Consider the following 22,157-nt stretch of genomic DNA (forward strand, 5'->3'; position numbering starts at 1 on the left):
TCCCCCTTAACGCCAGTCCATATTATACTAGTATTTTGGAGGGTATTCGGCTGGTTTTGAACATTTAAAACCTCTTTCAATCATTTCGATATTGATTATCGTAGCTCCACATAAATTTCATTTGACTTCATCCCCATCAAACAGAACGTATGGCCTACACAGTGCAATTTACAATAACTGTTCTACGTAGAAGAATAAATTTACAGTTTATTTATGCATATGTTGTGTATCAATATTTATCGATATGATTTTAAGAATGTTGTGTGATAGACGACATGGAATGATTGTAGAAAAGCATAAAGTTTACGTTATCTTATTCCAGCAAACCAAGGGTACATTGATATACATGCAGTTATGAAACGTGTTTAGTGCGTATTAAAAGCAATGAAGATAATGACGATATACAAAGCCTATAAACAAGTATGCTTCGTGATGACAGCAGAAAGAAATGAAGAATAAATCCAATAACGGAAATATATGTATATAGATTTATCTTTGTAAGAAGACTGATCACTCGAAGTACGCACTAATGGTAAAAATTGTAAGGAGAAAGTAAGGAGAAAGTATGCCTTATCTACCAGAAATTAAAAAAAAAAGAATATTACAGGCAAAAGGTACTAACACACAATATGAAGTACAAGAACTACAGTAAAGAAAGTAACCTTGATATAAAACAAAGCCGCACTATCAAGACATCATGACACATTTACAAAGTATGCTAGTCTTACGCGTCTACGCATCCTAAGCCTCCAGGTAAAGGAACAGAAGAGATGGGAGTGACTGTAGATAAATTCAAAAAGCCTTACACAGTCAGTCTAGACTCGTACATTTCGTCAAAATACTTCATGACCCTCTCCGAACCACGTATGACGTCAGGGGTCAGACTCTCACGGGGAGGAAATTTGCTTGCCGGAAGGAATTCGCTGCTCCTGGCTGCAGTCGAAAAGAAGTGATCAAGATCAAAAACGAAGTTATCCCCAGCCGCTTTCCTTGACTTCACTGATTCTGTGGAAGCATCCCATTTGAGAAGTGACTCGCTGTAAGGGAGTCCCACCGCTGAGCAATAAGCGCTCAGGATTGCTGCTGGTTTTGCCAGGAGATCGTCAGCATCGATTACGATCGGATTGCCATCGATGTTTTCGCTGACGTACTTCCAGATATCGTAGGGCTCCTTCATGTAAAATCCATGTGGAAAGTTCTTGTCATCGCATTCAACATCGAACGTCCGTTCATTGGCAGCTTCGCCTTTGAGAAGACCTAGCTGTTTATACTGGATATAAATACCCCTTCGATACGAGTTGATAAAGCGTATGGGATTGCGAATGAGAAAGGTGTGCTGGTATCCTTCAGGGAGAAACCGGAAGTTATCGTCCGCCACTCCTGAACCCATGTCCTTTACAAACACGTGCTTACTGCTCGACGTTTCCAGCATTTTTTTGACTGATGCATATCTGAAACAGGAAATTAGAGAGCTAATGTCGTACAATACGTCTTTATTATAGCTACAATGCATTGTTCTCACCAACACTTTCTCTATGTATTCGTAAACAGTTCCTAAATCATGGTCGTCATAATTATGGTTAATTTCCTTTTAACGCCTCATCTTTTGTTATCTTCTATGCTGAAATATCACTGATTCGATTCATTTTAATCGAAACACCTATTGATGAAATTCTACGTGGACGGCTAATATCCCTTTTTCATCTGGTTGAATTTCTCCAAGATTAATTGGTTTAAGTACCCCAAACTGCAAAATGACAATAAAATCAAGAATGATCAGATTGTGTGTCACTCCACGTTCTGCTCTTGATTTGAATAATCACCGATTCTGACTACCTACGTATAGCGTGCACCTGACTGTGATGTAGCTCCAAATCAAATCAAAACTAATCAAAATCATTGCGCCTGTGCTTCTTGCAACCTCTCAGATGCTGTAAGTATAAAAAAAACGGGCACTGTTCCACCTTTTACTATCAACTTTGTAACAAGATAATGTAATGTATATAATATAACATGCTAATGAAATGAATAGAAATAAATAAACATGTATATTATATATTTCATATTATGTATCATCATATTCCATTTGTCCACAACTCACGCTAGACGCTTGGGATCCATATAGGAACCTGTATCGGCAGAAACGATACGAGCTGCTGTGTCAAACGCCTCCTCGTTCCCCTCGTACACTTTTGGGATGTCGCCTCCGCTGAAACGTTTGTACGACCTATTGGCCTGGTAGCTGACGGTATAGGGTTCGAAATAGATCTCCGTTCCCTGGATGGCACTGAGACACTTGGTCAAGGCAGACGATACGGATCTGGGCACACACCACATTATCACTCTCGTGCCACTGTCAGTAGATTCACCAGCAGAAGACATGATTTCTGTTTCTGCTCCGCCTTCGTAAAGTAGCAAAGAAGAGATATTTTGAAAGCAGGCTCACCGCGCTGATTGTGATGAACCAAGGAGGTGCGCCTACTAGTATCTCCTCGATAGAACAAAGGCCCTATACTTATTGGCTGGCGCGCTCAAGTGGAAACCGAGCTACTCACCTGGAGAAGGTGACGTCACCTGCGGTTTCCTCGTCTTAATATGCCTATGACTGCACTTTTTCATTCATTTGTTCATTCATTTATTCATTCATTCATCTATTTAAGCACGGCACATAGTTAAAACGTTCAATGGCAGCTCCACGTAGTTGTTTGCATGGCATGATGTGCTATGATAATAGCATTATTATACGTTGCAATATTATACAATCTAATGAAAATAATGATAACAATAATATAACTCTTCTAAAACATTGCCTTTGCACAAATAAGTCAATTATTTCATCACAGAAATGCAATTTAACATTACCTCGTCAACTAAAATGTGTTGGTATTATGTAAAGAAAACAGATTCAATTCCTGTATCGTCCTTCAGAAATGCAATGATCATACAATTATTAAAACATAAAGTATACAATGATTACAGTCGAATCAATTTTGATTGCTTTACAATGAGACATCACGTACGTTTCGGCCAGGATTGATCTCTCGCGTTATATATATACACACACATATATAAAGTATTATATATAATATCATATAACGTGTATGTATACGTGTATATATACATATATATATATATATATATATATATATATATATATATATATACATAATATTATATATAATTATATTATGATATATATATGTATATATATATATATATATATACAGAGAGGGAGAGAAGGAATTAATACTTAAAGAGGAACAAGAGTCAATTTTTCTCTGTGTCTCTTTCTGAAAGTCGAATTTCACTGTTTGGAAGATATCAAAATCAGTTAAAGGTACAGTTTACTTTTGTTTGCAGTGATTTGAAATAACGTTCAAGATATCACATGTTTTCTGCATATGTGTCGGTCAGTTGTATCACAAAACATCCTGCATGTAAAATTTTCTCAATAAAGCCTAATTAGATATGGAGATATCACTATTTTTCTCACTAAACCATGACTGTAGACGGTTTAATCTAGAATTGTTCTTATTATGAATATTGTTCACACCTTGTATATTTAATAACAATGCCAAATATTAATTATACTGATTCAAATATTAACGTTGGTTGTTTCTATCCCTAACTCATACTTCTGAATTATTTTGAAGCACTAAAGCTGCAAATGGTAAATAATGCCTTTAATCTTTGTTGGATATGAAGTATTCAGACAGTGCGAAATCGAAATCTTATAACGTATTGTAGCGGTATGTTACAAATAGGACAATCTACATTGTTTTTTTTTTAAGATTATAGCAATAAATTATAAGGCAGAAAATTTACAAGAGAGATCCACTTTTATAAATGGGGATGGGATGGATAGAATTCGAAACCTTTAAGTAGTTAAAACTTCTAAGTTCTCTCTCTATAGTTCTAGAGCTGAATTTATTATTATCATTATGTGTGTGTATCTGTGTGTGTGTATCTGTGTGTGTGTGTGTGTGTGTGTGTGTGTGTTGTCCCTCCAGGCAATTAGTGAGCGATGAACAGTTTCAATAAAGTGTTTCAATAGTCGCCTATTTTCGCTTCTACGTCATTAAGAAAAGATTACTTTTCACATCATTCGGCACGTCAATCTTCTGACCTCTGTTTGAGAGTGTTAGATGAATTTGCAGAATAGAAAAAAACAACAACCAACCAACCACCAAACCAACAAATAAACAAACAAGCAACTACGATGAGATCTAGTTCATGTTATCTCCAAGCTCCCGAGCGAGTAAATCCTGCCTTTTGTTGGATGGGACTGGTCGCAAGTAACAAGGGTGAATTGCAGTTGGGGTGTGAGGGGTGGTTGAAGGAGGGGAAGATCGTGGGGAGAGCACTGGGGTAAGAAGGAGCGTTGAGCAGGAGGGGTGGTTTTCAAAGCTGCAGTTGATCAGATAGCATGCATGCATATTAAATCCGGTCAAACGCAAAACGACAGAGTCATTACACAGTGAGGAGAATTTAAGACGCATGGTAAGACTTTTATAGACAAAAGAAACGACGATGAAATTAGACGGCTAAAACAGAAAAGGTGAGCTGGAGTGACGAGACACAAAAGCAGCTTTGCATACGTCTACGGCTATAAGCTTCGAAAATTTCCGCTGGCGTCAGCGATAGTGACGGCACGTAATTGATTCGCGCACCTGTATCTGACAGAAGTCAATCACAACTATACACGCCTACACGCAGTATTTAACAGCGTGTGCTGAAATACTTGTATATATTACCTGGTTGTATTAAACATGTCACTTCTCCAGCGCCAGATATATTTCAACTTTGTGCTTCAAGGATTTTTTTTTTTTTTTTGGTCTATTTAAGGAGGAGATGCTAAAACAAGGCCCTTAATTGCCAGCGTGTGATTCATCAAGAAAGTGTTTTTAGGAGAGTATCGCAAGTGTGCTTTGGAAATGTTAAGATGCATTACTCCTTAATTGTTACCATGGATGGCAAGGTCGGCTATAGATAAGGAAGCTTGCAATGCCTTAAACTGGCACTCAATGTGATGGATATGAAGTAGTAATACAAATTCACTTTAAGTAGGAGGCATACCTTCTTTACCTATGGCGACTTGCAGACACATCACAATGATACAACATTGTAGCAATGTTTAATTCTTCATTAAAAGATAGAACAGATACTGTGCTTAAACGGAAACATTGATCGTTGAGTGGATCAACGAATATACAACTACACAATATACATTCTGCAATTTTTGTCTAAATATTCAAAGTGTGTGCAGAGCGACACATTTGGCACTGCCTCACGTATTTTGATGCCCAGTATGAACAAGGGATACTCGAAAAAAAAATGATGGATTCATCCAAATATTTGACCACCTTCTCCCATACCATTAAAGTAAAAAAAACAAACAAACAAACAAACAAACAAACAAACAAACAAACAAACAAACAAACATAGTGTAACGGCGACTTGTATTTGTCGAAGATGGGCAGAATATATTTCCTATTTTGTGAAAGTCCCACAATAAAGTCCCACTATAAATTATGTTGAAGTTTATTGCCAATAGATGCCGAGATTGAGATTGGGCTAGCTAAACTAGTAATTTGCAATAGCGTTAGCGAGACATCCTTTACATAGACTAGTATAAAAATCATGAAAGCAATGAAAACATGTAATGCTATATACATAACGTTACATCAAATATCTTAACCAAAAATGCGTGACAATAGTTTTCATAACTACGTCTGCAGATCTAAGAATTTTCGCTCTAAAATTTACATTCGTGTATGAGCAAAATGTAAAATAACGTTGTGATATCACAATAGGGAGCTTTAGATTTTAGACGCGCGGACGTTCAAAGGGAAAAAAAAAACCATGATCTGAGCGTGCGCAGTATAATGACCCGCGCTACTGCGCACGCTCAGATTATGTTTTTTTTTCCCCTTTGAACGTCCGCGCATCTAAAATCTAAAGCTCCCTAATATCTGTTGGGAAATGACGAAAACACGAAACGATGCCTATAACGGTTCGCCGGAAGTACCTTGAACAATCCCAAAGCATACCCTATATCGTGGTTGCTACGTACAGTTTTATAGTCGATTATCGATGATCAATAAATCACTCCCAAAGCATACCTTATATCGTGGTTGCTACGTACAGTTTTATAGTCGATTATCGATAATCAATAAATCAATCCCAAAGCATGCCCTATATCGTGGCTGCTACGTACAGTTTTATAGTCGATTATCGATAATCAATAAATCAATCCCAAAGCATGTCCTATATCGTGGTTGCTACGTACAGTTTTATAGTCGATTATCGATAATCAATAAATCAATCCCAAAGCATACCCTATATCGTGGTTGCTACGTACAGTTTTATAGTCGATTATCGATAATCAATAAATCAATCTCAAAGCATACCCTATATCGTGGTTGCTACGTACAGTTTTATAGTCGATTATCGATAATCAATCAATCAATCCCAAAGCATGCCCTAAATCGTGGTTGCTACGTACAGTTTTATAGTCCAATCCCAAAGCATACCCTATATCGTGGTTGCTACGTACAGTTTTATAGTCGATTATCGATAATCAATAAATCAATCCCAAAGCATACCCTATATCGTGGTTGCTACGTACAGTTTTATAGTCGATTATCGATGATCAATAAATCACTCCCAAAGCATACCCTATATCGTGGTTGCTACGTACAGTTTTATAGCCGATTATCGATAATCAATAAATCAATCCCAAAGCATGCCCTATATCGTGGCTGCTACGTACAGTTTTATAGTCGATTATCGATAATCAATAAATCAATCCCAAAGCATGCCCTATATCGTGGTTGCTACGTACAGTTTTATAGTCGATTATCGATAATCAATCAATCAGGCAACAAGAGTACCACCGATCTTCTGCGCTAGTGTGAATAGTTTGCAGTTAGTTATTGGGAAATACGATTGTGAGGACACGACCGATCATCGCGTAATGTTCTACCTACTTACATGCTGAATGGGGAGGGCGCTCCAGGAATAAAAGTCCGTGTACTACGATTGAAATGATTCCACACATTTGATCTCAAAATACTATCCTGGCAACTCGTGTCAGCAGAAAAAAAAAAGAAGGTTCGTGCTGGAAAGTACTTTCGATGTATTGCAAGTAAATTCCAGATGTTGGAAGACGAATTTTGAGCCCTTCTGACAACAATGATGTTGTGACTTTGTTAAACAAAATAATAAGTTTCTCTATATCTAAGGAGCTTATGATGAGGCCTAATTTTGATGGTGCAGTATGAGAGAGTATATTATCCATTAAAATATACGCATGTAGTCTTCTTCCCTTTTTTTTTTCTAACCATAGTCCTATCTTTCACGTCTTATTTTTGGGGGTTGCGTTTTGTTTTGTTTTTTTTCTCTACTTACTTCTATTTTGCTCATTTACTGGTCAATCAAAATAAATAATGAGCAGTGACTACTTAGACAACCAGTATGCACGGAAGCACACACACACACCACACACACACACACACACACACACACACACACACACGCACACACGCACGCGCACACACATTCTCCCTTTCTTCCATATTTTCTCATTTTCTCTACACTTCCTCCAGATCGATGCATTCAAGCAATCACTCTAGGCACTTCACGAAGAGAAGACACGAATGTAAGACGCATCAGAGATGAGCAGATAAAAAAAGAGAGAAAGAGAGAACGAGAGAGTATACATGAAGCTGAGAGGGCGCGCGTGGTTTTCCGAGAAGAGGCGTTACAGATTAACAAAAGCGCGCGAAATTGACAAAATTGATGCGGGCCTCTTCAATTTCCGAGCGTCTGGCAGCCACACTAAAGACCATCATCACGTCTAGATTGGGTGTGCAAAGCGAACAGACGTGTGCAAAGTGTAGTCATCGAGGCGAATTGAGAGACATACATGTATAATGAGATATGGTAGGAAAAAGGAGATGTAAAGAAGCAATTTGAAAGAGAGAGGGAGGTTGAGATAAGAGGGCATTTACCGTATGACAGAATGAGTTAACAAATAATATGATGCACTCTGATATTTGCTGCCTCAATCCCTACTCAATTTGTCTCGTACGGATGTGACCTTTAAGAGAGACGTAGTAGTGTTAAAAAACCCTTTTATACTGTCAAGCTTTATGTTTTACTCTAATGTTGTTTTCTACAACACACATGAATGTGCATCAATAAGTATATATACACACAAGCGATTTGTTTGCATACATAAATGTACACACACATATATATATATATATATATATGTATGTATATATATATATGTATATATATATATTATATATTCATATATATATATTTGTATATATATTATTTATATATATTCATATATGTATGTATATATATATATTATATATATATATTCATATACATATATATTCATATATATATATATATATATATATATATATATATATATATATAACTTATTTATATTTGGTTGTGTATGCACATAATATAGATATGGCAAGTTTGGAGAAAGAGAGAATAAGATATAAGAAGAGGGGCAGGCCTAGCAACGAAATGTATTTTCAATTTTAACGTATTTATAAAGAGGATGGCAAAATTAGAAACTGAATGCTGTTTCAGATTAATTCGTTAGCAACCTGACCAGTTTAGGCCTACATCTTATATACTTCTTTACAGATTTCACTGCGATGACTGCGAAGTCAACCAGACCATATACCTTACAGCATGTGCAATAATGTTATATTCACACGTATGAATTTTCTTCTCCTTTTCGAATTAGAAAGTCATAAATTTTTCACGTGCTATCGACAGTCACGAACAATAACACAGGAGTACAGTGTTCGAGAGACACAGTAATTTAAAGGCACATTTTTACAATGGGGGTGGGAGGGGCAAGTAATGGCTATTCCTTTTTTTTTTCTTGCCGTTCATTAATTTATGCCATTATGCATAATACTGTTCATGGCGTTGTTTCATAGAATAATTGACATTTTAGACCTAAAAAAAAGAAGTCTGTATACTTACAACTAAGAACACTACGGGGATTCGTATGTCTTTATATGCAATTCTGAACTTCATCCCAAAATGAGCCCTAAACTACTGATTTTTATTTTCTTTCTTTTTTCCATCCCTCAACATCCTGTTGTCATGACAACTTTGCGCATTCAAGTTGATATGATGATGACACGACTGGCATTTCTGCCCCGTGCTCCGTTAGAGAATCTGGTTTGAAACGAATGCATTATGTGCTAAACTTAACAAGAGTGAGATGTTTAAACGTGTCAAGCGCGCGGGTCTTTGGCGACTATGATGGGCCGAAAGCTCTACGAAGTGGGCGCGGTAATGGCTTAGCCATGACTCCCTTGGGGCAGAGCGTTATGATAAATCCCTCACAAATTTTTGTCACGGAAGCCTTCCCTTTTAAAAAATGCATCGGTATGTTAAAAAACAGCCGCGGAAGTCTCGGTAATTTCTCGTCGCCTCGGATGTTTTGAGAAATCAATCGCCTCAGGACTGCGGAACATGGAGAAATCAATGAAATGGAAGAAAAAATGCAATAGCAAAAGCGGACTAAATATGGACAAGAAAAGGTATTGAAAAACAAAATGGCATATTATTTTCTGTTCCCCAGTCAGCGACTACTGCCGCTTTCCATTTGGCTTTATTTGCTGCATAAGTTGTACCTGGCTGACTGTCTGGTGGCGAGCTTTGCGTGATGCAAAGGTTTCCGGCTCCCCGAATTTCTCTGCAGTATTGAAATAAGGACCTTATCCTACATGTCCTATTTATCTCGACGTTGATTTACCTGGTATGTGAAGCTGTAATATTGATGTTGATTACTTCATTTACGATGTGTCGTAAATCACTCCACATTCATGAATTTCAATTTCCCATCATTTTTGTACGGATTTACATATCATTCGGAGCCGTCAGGTAGATGCGGTGTTCATGACTCCTTCTGATCATCTGGGTAAAATCTCTCGAGGTCGACGTCTTTAAAGGAGACCTCCGGATGAAATTCAGATTTTTACATTTGAACAACTATAAATTGGTTATACCGAGTACAGAGTTTCGGTATTCATAGTGATTGGGTTGACGAATAAGAATGTTTTCAGAATGTACAACAAATTACAGTGAACAAGGATGATGACATGGCAGCCTCACCATAAGAATGCATGGGTTGGGACTCAAGGAAGCAGAACAAAAGAAGATGGTACGCATACATTCTACACAGGTGAATTGTAATGGAATTACACTGCTACATTTCTGAAATATGTGAGGCTCCTATGTCATCAACACTGTTCATTGTAATTTGTTTAAGATTTTTTCAGCGAATTGTTTCTCTGCTCGAGGACCACAATATATTCCACAAATATATACACGGAGCTGTAGATTTATGTACTACATGATGTGCAATTATGAAAATCGTCTGGAATGCCCCTTTAATTCCGTTTTCCGCGTTGTGAGCTGATGGATGAAAACCTCGCTGTAAGGGTTTACGCCGAGCTCTACGCTCTCCGTGAGGGATCTTTTCAATAGTATGAGTTGGATACGAAACACACACACACACACACACACACACACACACACACACACACACACACACACACGCACATACGCACAATCAATATAGACACGCACCTATCTAACACAAGAGAGAGAGAGATAGATTGTTTTGAGGGTAAATCATCATTACAGTTTTTTTTCTTTAGAAACCTTTCTTACAGGGTATATATAAAACATATACATACAGATACATAATGATGCAGGCTCTTACAAAGGCATGCATAATGTAATTGTGTATGCATATGTATGAATATATGTGTATATATCCAAATAAAGCAATATTGACTAAAAATATATTTGCTTATTCAAAAAAAAAATGGTTACTATGATAAGATAATGAAATTAGCGTTAAAATTTTGCGATATTTTCTTCCCTTTGTCTGTATCTGTGTGTGTGGTAGAAGCAACAAAGGCTCTTACGTCAAACGAAACCAAACCAAAGTCTTATTGAGCAAAAGTCCGTGATTGTTTATACTGTTATGTGGTTTGCTTGATTTTTTTCTTTCTTCGTATGTGTGAATTTTTGTTTGTTTGTTTGTTTCTCTTATCAAAATCTGGACTGGATCGCTGAGTTGAGGTTGACCTAAGACCTTTGATCTGGCTTAGAGGCTTCATTGCAACAACATTAACAACAACTCTGGACTGGATCGCTGAGTTGAGGTTGACCTAAGACCTTTGATCTGGCTTAGAGGCTTAGAGCCCCATTGCAACAACATTAACATCTCGACAACATGAATTTGAATACAATTGTACAATAAAACAAAAACAACTACAACAACAGCAACAACAGCAGCAGCAACAACAAAATACAATTTTTCTCACAGATTAGTTATGGTTATTAATTTTTCTTTTTTTAATTCGTTACCATAGCAAGCCACTCAAAGGCTCAGTGCATCATACTGCGTCTTCTTGACAGCTATGCTCTGTAGAACTTTGCGTGACTTCATGAACTCATCAGTAATGGACGAGTGATCTTATTAATGTGTCATTAAGCTCTTCCACGAGCTCATGTTCTTGGAATAAGTCAAAGCAGGTTTTTTTTTTTTTTTTTTTTTCAATTCCTCCAATATCTGTGGTAGATCACACCACATCAAGCATATGTAAGAAACATTCATAATGGTGAACTGGTGCAGAGCGTAATTTTGAAATAAGAAAAATTAAAAAAAACAAACATATCGGTAACCAGAAAAACTTCTTTTTTTCTTCTATCCTAATCGCTTCCCTTCTCTCTCACACACTTTTGCTCCCCTCTCTTCTCTCTCTCTCTCTCTCTCTCTCTCTCTCTTTCCCTCTTTCTTACTCTCATCGGCAGGACCTTATTGCAGCCGGGAATGGGATGGAGTCATGTGCTGGCCGCAGACAGCAGCAAACCAGACGACGCGGCTCCCGTGCCCCACCAAGCACCCAGGCAGTAAGTCTTCCCTATTCAGTCACATCATATTTCTTTCTTTCTCTTTTCCTTTTTTTTGCCATTGTTTGTCATCTGGACGTTGCAATCATTTCTAGGAATGTGGCTGAATTCAAAAGTCATGCTTTATCTAACCGGTTTTAACTAGTACCAGTTTTAAGAGCCACTTAACAAAGCTCAGTACATCCTCGTACCCCTCTCTTTGTTTCTATTTTGTCAAAATTCACGAGGATGTTTACTTTATTCTGTTTTTTTGTTTTTTTTTTTTTTTAGGGGAAGCTCGAATTCCTCGCCTGGGAGTGTTGTTATCACTAATAGGCGATAGAACGTGACAAGGAATTCTATTTAGGTGTAATGACAATACTTTCCGACCACGTAATCAACGACGGCCTGCCCAACTAGGCAGGCTTAATTGAATCTTGGTGCGCGTGGAAAAAAAGACATCCCGGAGAAACTCTGATGATCGTTCCCGTAATCGAGTAGATCAATAATATTATTCATCATGTGCACCTGACCTGGACTACTTTGCCAGTTGCAATCGTCAAACCAAAATGTTTGGAACGTATCACAATGTATACCGAAACGACATTGTGAGCTCAATGACATAATGCGCGTGTTTTCTAAAGTAACTCTGAGGACTTTGACTGTTTGATAACCCTCGCTTCCGTCATAAAGGCTTCCTACTACGTGACATTTAATGTTCTTCTTATAAAGCTCTGCCGACTGATTGATTAGATGAGGCAAGATTTTTCCCCTGTACTCTTTATAAGAACAGTAGTCCCTGATGATCTCAAACAGCTCCTAAGAGGGCACATGCACCAGTTTAGAGCGCCAATATCAACAACCTGTCATGGCTGTGCCCACGTTGAAGGGTCGATACACGGTCGCCGATTATCGCCCACGAGCTATCTGAAGTCGCTCCTCGCGCCGCACTTTCTCTGGCGGCATCGTAAGGCAACCAACTCTCAAGTCAATGGTGCGATCGTAAAAGCGCCGTTGATATATTTTCCGTTATTGTTGTTGTTTTTGTTGGTTCAAATAATATGTTTACATGAAGACGCATTCATTAGCTGTGAACAAAAAAAAAATCGATAGACAGATAAAGAGATAGATAGACAAGAAAATGAATCAATAGGGAAAAAACACACAGTTCGCTGCTAAATTGACTGAAAGACCCAAACCAAAAAGAACTACGATCACATGGATATGAAGTTCTTGAAAGCCTGAAAAAATTAATTGATTATGGGTAGGCCTAATAAATATAATTATGCGAATTATTCACTCAAATTCAAAGACACTGCGTTTCGTTATATGGTGAGGAGGAAGCATTCAGTTTTAATTTAATTTGATTTTTTTTTATTTCTGCTTTTTTTTCAGGAGATGAATCTAACAACGTAACAATTATCCTAAAGTAATCATGAGTATACATGGAACAATTTTTTTTTATTATTATTCAATCAAATTATATTAGGAACAAAATGCCGGAGACGGCAATTTTAAGCGAAACTTGAATTTGATGATGGCCTCTGGTGAAAAAAAAAGCATATTGTTTATTTGTCAATACAAATTATTTCTATGTAAAAGACAAGTCCACCCCTTAGAATTTTACCTGTCCGCATTTTCACATTCAGCATTTTTTTAACACTTAACTGGAAGGTTCGTATAAATTTTTAGACAAGATGTCTCACGTACATCGTCCCTCCCCTTAAAGCGGCGTGAATGGTTACCATGGCAACACAGGGTTGGAGAATGATTCTACATCGACAAAGTCCACCCCTAGTGAATAAAAAATGACCGTATCAGAAACGCTGGTGATAATTATAATAGCAATAAGCCAGTTCGGAGTTTCACTGAGCGCGTGATCAGATGAACGGTCAGTCACACCAACGGGCATGTTGATTTGTTTGAAGTAATTCAATGGGATACTTTGTAAGCATCTGTGATGTAATGATTGTCCGTGCAATCCTTATAAATGCTGCTTGCCAGCACATCTACCTGACAGCAAAAGTGGTATTTGGCAAAATCAATAGAAAGAAATCGTTAATCATTTTATATATTCAATGCAAAATAATGAAATGGGTGCTTTCCCAGCTTAAAAGCATAATTTACCTCTTGCAGATGAAAAAACAGCATTAGTGCTTCAAAATAGTTCTAACATGTGAGTTAGGGGTAGATACAACCAATGTAAAAATTTAAGCCAGTATAATCAATTTTAAGTATTGTTAAATATACAAAATGTGAACAATAGTTACAATGAAAATGCTTCCAGACTAAACCGTCTACAGTAATGGATTAATGAGAAAAATAGTAATATCTCCTTATATTTATGCTTTATTGCAAAAAAAATATGTGGTAGGATGTTTTGCGATACAGCTTACCTACACATATGCGTCAAAAGTGATATCTTGAACATTTTTTAAATCACTGCTCCCAAAGGTATAAACAGTACCTTTAAGTGTAATTGAGGGATCATTCTGGTCATCTGGTCTACGCAAGTTCATTCTTTGTTTGAAGAGGTTTGATGAATCCAATATTGTGCACTTTCCGATAAAATTACATGCATATTTTTGCTTGCATATGTATACGTATGTTTTTACTGAATGGTTGAATAAGATTAAAATTGAATTGAAACTGAAATTGTTAGTATAACTTATGAACTTTGTGTCGTTCTGAAACGAGTAAAGTGCCCCTAACCGACTGAGAAAAAAAAAGAAAGGTCAGTGATACCGATGTGCCCATGAGCTAACTCCGAAATGACTTATTGAAAGGACAATAATAACAGTGTAGATGATTATGATGTTGTAGGTCAATGGACAATAGCGAGCTTTGGATCTGGGACGCGGAAGCTAAGACGACGCCTCCTCTCGGATTGGGCAAAGGGAAACAACTATCTCGCGCATGTACAGAACACTATTTTTGGCCCAAATAGCGTCGTCTTAGCGCTCACCTTCGCAAATCTAATGATTGCTAATAACAATGATTATATTCCACATACTAAGAATCTTGCTATAGGATTGGTCAAGAGCTGATCACGTGATAAAGCGTAGTTTTGCCCATCACATCACCTGAGGAAAAAAGTTCGTTACACTCTATGATGACAGTCATTAATTTATTTCGTTGATCTCTTAGTCCACACAGTCGTAACTCGTGACATAACTTACAATTTTGAGTACGCGCGAAATAAAAGTGCGTTGCACTGTGGTCTATCATTTGACCTGGGTCAAGTGATAGACCACAGTGCAACGCACTTTTATTTCGGTGCCACGCGTGGGGCGCGGAGCAAATTCGTTGTTTTGTCATCTACGCGCATACGTCTAAAGTAAACTACGTAGCCTAAGCCCGGAGGATGCCTAAAGACAGCTAAAACGGTTTCAGATGTGGAATAAAATGGGAACCGGAATATCTAGGACCCTAGATGTGGAATACATTTTGTACAAAGCAAATAATCAACTTTTAGTTTCAGGCAATGAGACAAACTATCACTTCCTCGGCGACCTCAGTTGCGCTTCGGAAAGATAGCTACATCCAGATCGCTTCGGAAATGATAGTTTGTCCCATCACATTCACCAACGTTGATTATTTGCTTACTATCAATCACGAGTCCCTTAGTTCAAGTCTCATGACTGACGAGGTTGTGGCCCTATCCTCCTTGCCAGGTTCTTCGGAGGGGATCAAAGCTGCCTGTTCCAAGGTTCCATGCTCGCAAGAATTCATTCCCGTCCTATGAATAGCGGTTACGTGAAACAAATCAATTGGATTAAAAAAAAAACTTACTGTATGACTGGTACTAATACTACTACTACTGCTACTACTACTGCTACTACTGCTACTATTGCTACTACTTCTACTACTACTACTACTACCCGGTACTCCCATTATACTATGATACTACTACTACTACTACTACTCCTGCAACTACTACTACTCTTGCAACTACTACTACTACAACTACTACAACTACTACTACCACTACGACTACTACTACTACTACTACTGCTACTACTACTATTATTATTATTACTACTACTACTGTCACTACCACTTTTACAACAACCACTACACTTCTGCTACTCCTACTACTACTACTGCTGCTGCTGCTGCTGTTGCTATCATACTATTACTTCTAGTAGTAGCAGTAGTATAAGTAGTAGTAAATAGTGGTAGTAGTAGTAGCAGTAGTAGTAGTAGTAGTACTAGTACGAGTGGTAGTAGTAGCAGAAAGTCGTCGTAGTAGTAGTAGTATAGTAGTAGTAGTAGTACTATAAATACTATAAGTACTATTGCTATTGCTGCTGCTACTACTACTACTCTACTACTCTACCACCACCACCACCACCACTACTACTATACTACTACTACTACTACTTCTACTACTACTACAACTACAACTACAACAGTAATTGTGTTAATAACACTGTATTAATGTTGACAAAGTGTTTCCAAAACTATTCAAAGTCACTTCATGACTAACTTTCCCCCCATTGTTTTCGCAGGGTTTGCCTACAAACGATGCGAAGAGGACGGGAAATGGTTCGCCCTGAGCGACAACGTATCGTGGGCCAACTACTCCATGTGCGCAGATGCCGATAACGAAAGCGTATACGGTGTAAGTCACATTAAAGAGATCGTATAGTTTTGGTTGAGACCTAACTTAAGGTTTCTGACATTTTGTGTGTGTGTGTGTGTGTGTGAAATAACGAGAAACCTCGTGTGAAATATGGAACAGCATGTAATTCCAAGAGGGATTCAATGTTTATTTGAGAAAAATTGGTTTTCAAATACCTGAGATATCCAAAACAGAGCAATCCTAATATAAGGTGGGACCCACCTTTCACTTGGGTGTCTCAGCCATTCTCAAACCGATTTTCGTCTAATAAACTTTGAATTCATGATTAAGACTGTTTTTATTTTTTCCTTAGCGCATTCCTTCTTTCTTCTTCCTGGTTTGCGATATTTGTGATAAGGGTGCACATTAATGCATGATTGAAAAGAAATAACCCAAAGACAGAGTGAATGACATGCTAGATTGAAAAAACAAATCGATTCCGGCAATCTAAGTCCTGAAATGAGACTCATGACACAACTGTGTCAATGATGTCTGTCTCGATGACTTCCTATATAAAGAGGGTCTCTGCGTGCGGCAGTCGAGTTCTCTTAATTGATCCTTCTTTGTTTTCACCACAGAACGCACCTATTATACGGGCACTTACGATTGACCGAAGAAGTAAGGAAAGGCTAATGCTTGTCATCTCAATCGTTACTAACTTGGTTGGGGTTTTCCCTCGTGAATCTGTAGCCACATATAGGCCAATATATTAGAGTGATTACCTGTACTCAAAACAGGGGAACCCCCCCCCCAAAAACAAAAACAAAAAAAAAAAAAAAAAAAAAAAACCAAGAGAAAAACAAGAACAAGAGCAACAACAACAAAAGGACCCGAAAATATGGTTGCATGTGCACACTTTGTTACGTCATCCGCGGAATAACTTCTTAATAGTGTAGCTTGCATAGACAGGTCAGCTTTATTTCTCTATTCTATGTGGGGGCGCTGTGGCATAGTGGATAAGACTCTCGACTCCCGATCGGAGGACCCGAGTTCGAATCCCGCACAGTGCTGACGTCGTTCGACAAGATGTTTTGCCCACCATGTCCCTCTCGACCCAGGTGCATGAATGGATAACTGGCAACGGTAGGGTAATAATAATGGCAGGGCCCTCTGGTAGAGCAGTGGCAATACTGAAGAGGCAACCCTAGGTAAATAAGACCTTACTGTGATTATGATGATGATTATTATAGGTTTTCCCATCCATTTTCGCACTATTGTCATTCAATTTCAAAGATTTATTATTCAATTTCGTCCCGAGAAGCACGTGGAACGCAAATCCTAACTTCAGTTTCGTCAATTGTCATTGTAATCCGAAAACATTTTCGAAGACATATCATTCAGAATCGTCAATTGTCATTCAAATTCGTCCCTCCCGCTGACGGATCGCAGAATGTGAAGATCAAATTCGTCTTTGTTCACACAATTTCATGAATTTTTAATTCAAATTAGTCAGATGTTGTCGATTCTTCATTTTGATGGTGAACCAACTTTATGCCGACATATTTTTACTTTCTCTCGCAAATTGTATCGTTACACATTATTCTCTAACCATTTGCTTAGACAATACACACAAAAACATGACTGCCAACCAAAATTGATTGAAGGATAAACGACAGCCAAAAGTCATAACCCAGGACAGTATGTCAGTGTCACATTTTGAACTTAAGTCGTAATGTTCAGATTTTCGCATCATAATGCATGAAGCAAACTTTAAATTTTGTACCCTGGAAAGCAGCAAACGTAATTATGTTATCCATTCTTTGACATTAAACAGGCGACAATTCTACACTTAAATTTTGTCTTTCATCACGTTTGCCTAGAAATCGTTTGTCAGTGTTTTCGTTTGCGAGACGGTACGTCTGTTTGTATCAGTTTGTACTCGGATTGTTACCCACGCCGATGAAAATCGGCAGGGGGTCCGTTTCTCACTTTGCGATTTTCCGCTACCATACGAACACATAAACTCCCCAACGATCTGACTTCGCTGCTCAAATGTTCGTAAGAATTCCGAAATTTACGTTTAGGCCTATTTGAGGGACTATGTCCTTCTAGATTTATGAAAGTTCGTTCTCCGTCATCACAAACTGGCCCGTATTTTGATGATTTTTCAAATTAACATTGATTGTTTTTTTCGTTGGAGGAGCATTTTGCTCGGTCGCAGTCACACTGCACGATATGCGTGCTCAATGTCAATGCGTGTGCAAGGCCGCTGAAAATGCATCGCGCTCTACACTGTTGGTGCAAAATTGCACCGGGGACGTTGCGGCGCTCGTTGGTGGCCGAATACTGGTGCAGTAGACATTTGCATTCAACCCTTGCATTGAATAATTCCCGTAGACACTAATCATAGGGGTAATTGCCTAGCGGGTACGTACATTTTGTTTTTCTTTTTTGCTTTTGTGGATACCATCAAAGATCCGCGTAGACAATACTCTTAAAACTGGACTTAATTCGCGCGCGCTTGGAAAAGTTCCGATTCTGCACTTTTGACGGTGTAATTTGGGATTTTCGATGGATTTTTGGAGGAGACTTCAGGACTTTCCTGTACGTGAATGAGTGTTAATACCGTATGTGTAATGATGTGATTTGCGTGTGATGTGACTGTAGAACCAAAGATCGTACACTTCAGTGTACGATCTTTGGTAGAACTCACTGGCTGGTGATAAAGCACACTGGCAATTAAGTGGCCGAATTCTGGTAGATGACCGAATGCACATTATGTTTACCCCGACTTTGTACTTAGGCGTGGGTCTACCGCCTTTGACGGCCCCTCTCTAGTTTGTGTATGTGTCTGTATCTGTGCTTCTCTGTGTGTGTGGGGGGGGGGGGATTGAAAAAAAAATACATGAATGACTGGAAAATCACACCGGATAGAGATATGAGACGAATATGAATGAAAATTTAACGAAAATGATTGATAAAAGACGAAATCGATCCTGCTGTTTTGAGCGCTGCGAGTGAGACTGACGAATTTGAACTGTAAATGACGAAAATGTATGCCAAATGACTAAATTGAATGGACTTTATTTGAAAATGAACGACGAAAGACGAATTTGAAAGTAAGATTGACCTATTCCCGACATCCTGCGACGAAATTGAAGTAAAAATGTTTGAAAATGAATGGGAAAACCTATATTATTATTATTATTAATATTATTATCATCATTATTTTTATTCTAGATCTAGTTAAGGGTAGGTCCAAGTACATATATATATATATATATGTATATATATATAAATCATTATTATTATTATTATTATTATTATTATTATTATTATTATTATCATTATTATTATTAAATGACAAAAATATAAGAATTGATGGAAAAGCAAACTGGTCAGGGACTGGTGGTCTATGAAAGTTGTCGCCAGAATATCAGACGCGGGGGCCGGTCAGGTGCCATTTGAAGTATCATCAATTATTCTCCATGCTTCTTCTGTGCCTACAGAAAATCTACAAATCGCTGCAGATTGTGTACAGCATCGGCTACTCGCTGTCACTCATATCTCTCGTCATAGCCACTGGAATCTTTCTCTACTTCAGGTAACGTATGCCATGTCGTCCACCATTAGCCACGTGTCCTGCATACCTCTTGCAGCAGTAACGTTGATGAAAGTGATATTGATGATGAGTGATAATTATTGATGATGATCATAATCAAGATGATGATGATGATAACTGTTAGTATTGAGAATAATAACGCTACTATCCAATCATCGTTATTATTATCATTTTATATGATCATTACTATCATTTTTAGTAACATTGTAGAACGAGTAGTCATCATTATTACTACTATACATCATATCGCTTTATGGTTATAATGGAATTGATCGTCGTAATGTCCTTGTAAAGCGCGAATGGTGATTAGTGTCATTTCTAAGGTGAGAAGACATGTCAACCACAATCAGATGAGAGATTATTCTAGAGTGTTCAACAACGTTCAAGAGATATTTTTTTTTTTGCTACTGAAACATGGTGAATTGGGTTTCTCATTCAGCAGAACTCTTTCACTGCATTCATTATACAGGGTAGTGTGCTGTATCAGCGAGGCATTGGCGATGTTTCACTTTAACTTCATATTAAGCAGTTCTTTGTAAGAGTCAAGAAAACTCCAATGACTTCACGCAGGTCCGATCAGATGCGCACAAGTGGCGGTTTCTAACCTCTCCCAACCCCCTTAGCTCCTCCAGTCGAAGAGATGAAATCTATAGATGATATGAATCAATGAACTGTCACAATGGAGTATGATTATGTTTATTATGTCAAACCTGCCTTACACACACACACACACGAAAAAGTGAGCTTTAGGAAGTTGCGCCAGTGCGTAGATACTGCTATTTGCCCGCCGAACTCCAGAAGAAGAAAAAAAAATATGGAGCGATCAGGAGTGATGATGATGCCGATAGCTCACAGATCGGCTGCATCCGATTTCCCGTTGAAGGGTCCCCCAGCGGCAGCCAACCAGATTACTCATCGTCACGACCAATCTCGGCTCCCACTCCTGTGCGCGCGCGCATGGCAATTGTTGAACTGCATCAGTGATCGGTTGTCATGGGGTGCATTTTGCCGGTTCATGGCATGGCTGCATAGCATATCACCTTTCATCCATTCATTGTATGCCATTAGGAGACGGGGGGGGGGGGGGGGGGGGGGAGGGGGATGGGGGAGGAAGAATAAAACGATGATTCTTCAGAACAGGAATAGAATCAAACTCGTTCAAAATCAACGATCCTAATTCCAATTCATATCAACAGCTGGAACCAATTAAAGCTGAACACATTTTCCAGAATATTAGTATTACATGAGTGTTGTGATACATGTGATACAATTGTTCCATTCTTGTATATCGTGTTATTGTTTAAATTTCATATCATGCTAAATGAATCGAACTAAATATTTTCATGAAGTGAAGTGTTTATATGTATATAATACACACACACACATACACACACACACAAACACATACAGAATATATATCATAACTTTAGTCTTTTTGTGCCCGATTGGGCAGATAAATTCGACATGAATTTTTATATCCCATTTTTCTTTTCGGGCAACTATACTTTTAATTCCAGCCACCAAAACTTTAAATTCAAAGATTTTAGTGTCAGCATGGCTACGAGCATTATCATCAAAGCTTGATAAGACGGTGAACTGCTTATTTTGCGACAACTTTGAAAAAAAGGGCCATGATATAATAAAGCCAATAATTCTTACGTTGTATGCAACTCTGTAATGATAAGATGCAAGAATGATACTATTTCTGGATTAATTCCTTTTGATTTCGGTTTGAATTTCGATCTCATTTAAGTCAGACTCACCAAAGGAAATGTATTCAAATCAAAGGCAGAGTTGACTATTATAATTGAGCCTTTGACCACGTGAATTAATGAAAAAAATGGTGAAGTTTAAAGTTTGGCAACTTTTTGTTCGAATCGTCAAATTTGCTTTCTGCAATTTGAGGACAACTTGAACAAGACGCGAGTTCCAATTTAAGAGCAAAAAATTTGCAAAAATCGATAGACCGATGACCGACTCCGGCACCGGCCCTCCCAGGGGCGAAGGGCCTCATAA

At 38.1% G+C, this 22,157-nt stretch overlaps 2 protein-coding genes across 2 annotated transcripts in view; one reads left to right on the forward strand and one right to left on the reverse strand.

Annotated features, from left to right (window-relative positions):
• Positions 1-802: 802 nt before the first annotated feature.
• Positions 803-2,382, reverse strand: LOC139739279 (uncharacterized). Its single transcript, XM_071649889.1, has 2 exons — positions 2,102-2,382; positions 803-1,451 (listed from the first exon to the last, which is right to left on the reverse strand). The coding sequence occupies exons 1-2, from the start codon at positions 2,380-2,382 to the stop codon at positions 803-805; spliced, it is 930 nt and encodes a 309-aa protein (XP_071505990.1).
• Positions 2,383-10,470: 8,088 nt separating this feature from the next.
• LOC139739270 (vasoactive intestinal polypeptide receptor 1-like) overlaps positions 10,471-22,157 on the forward strand; it is a 37,804-nt gene continuing 26,117 nt past the window's right edge. Inside the window, exons 1-4 of the mRNA XM_071649880.1 lie at positions 10,471-10,519; positions 11,878-11,976; positions 16,467-16,579; positions 20,029-20,123. Coding sequence (XP_071505981.1) covers positions 10,471-10,519; positions 11,878-11,976; positions 16,467-16,579; positions 20,029-20,123 — 356 coding nt within the window. The remainder of the gene's footprint in view (positions 10,520-11,877; positions 11,977-16,466; positions 16,580-20,028; positions 20,124-22,157) is intronic.

The sequence above is a fragment of the Diadema antillarum genome, unplaced genomic scaffold, assembly GCF_040938485.1.
Source record: "Diadema antillarum isolate AM-2024a unplaced genomic scaffold, OU_Dant_1.0 seq00000792_RagTag, whole genome shotgun sequence".
In the NCBI taxonomy this organism is placed as follows: domain Eukaryota; kingdom Metazoa; phylum Echinodermata; class Echinoidea; order Diadematoida; family Diadematidae; genus Diadema; species Diadema antillarum.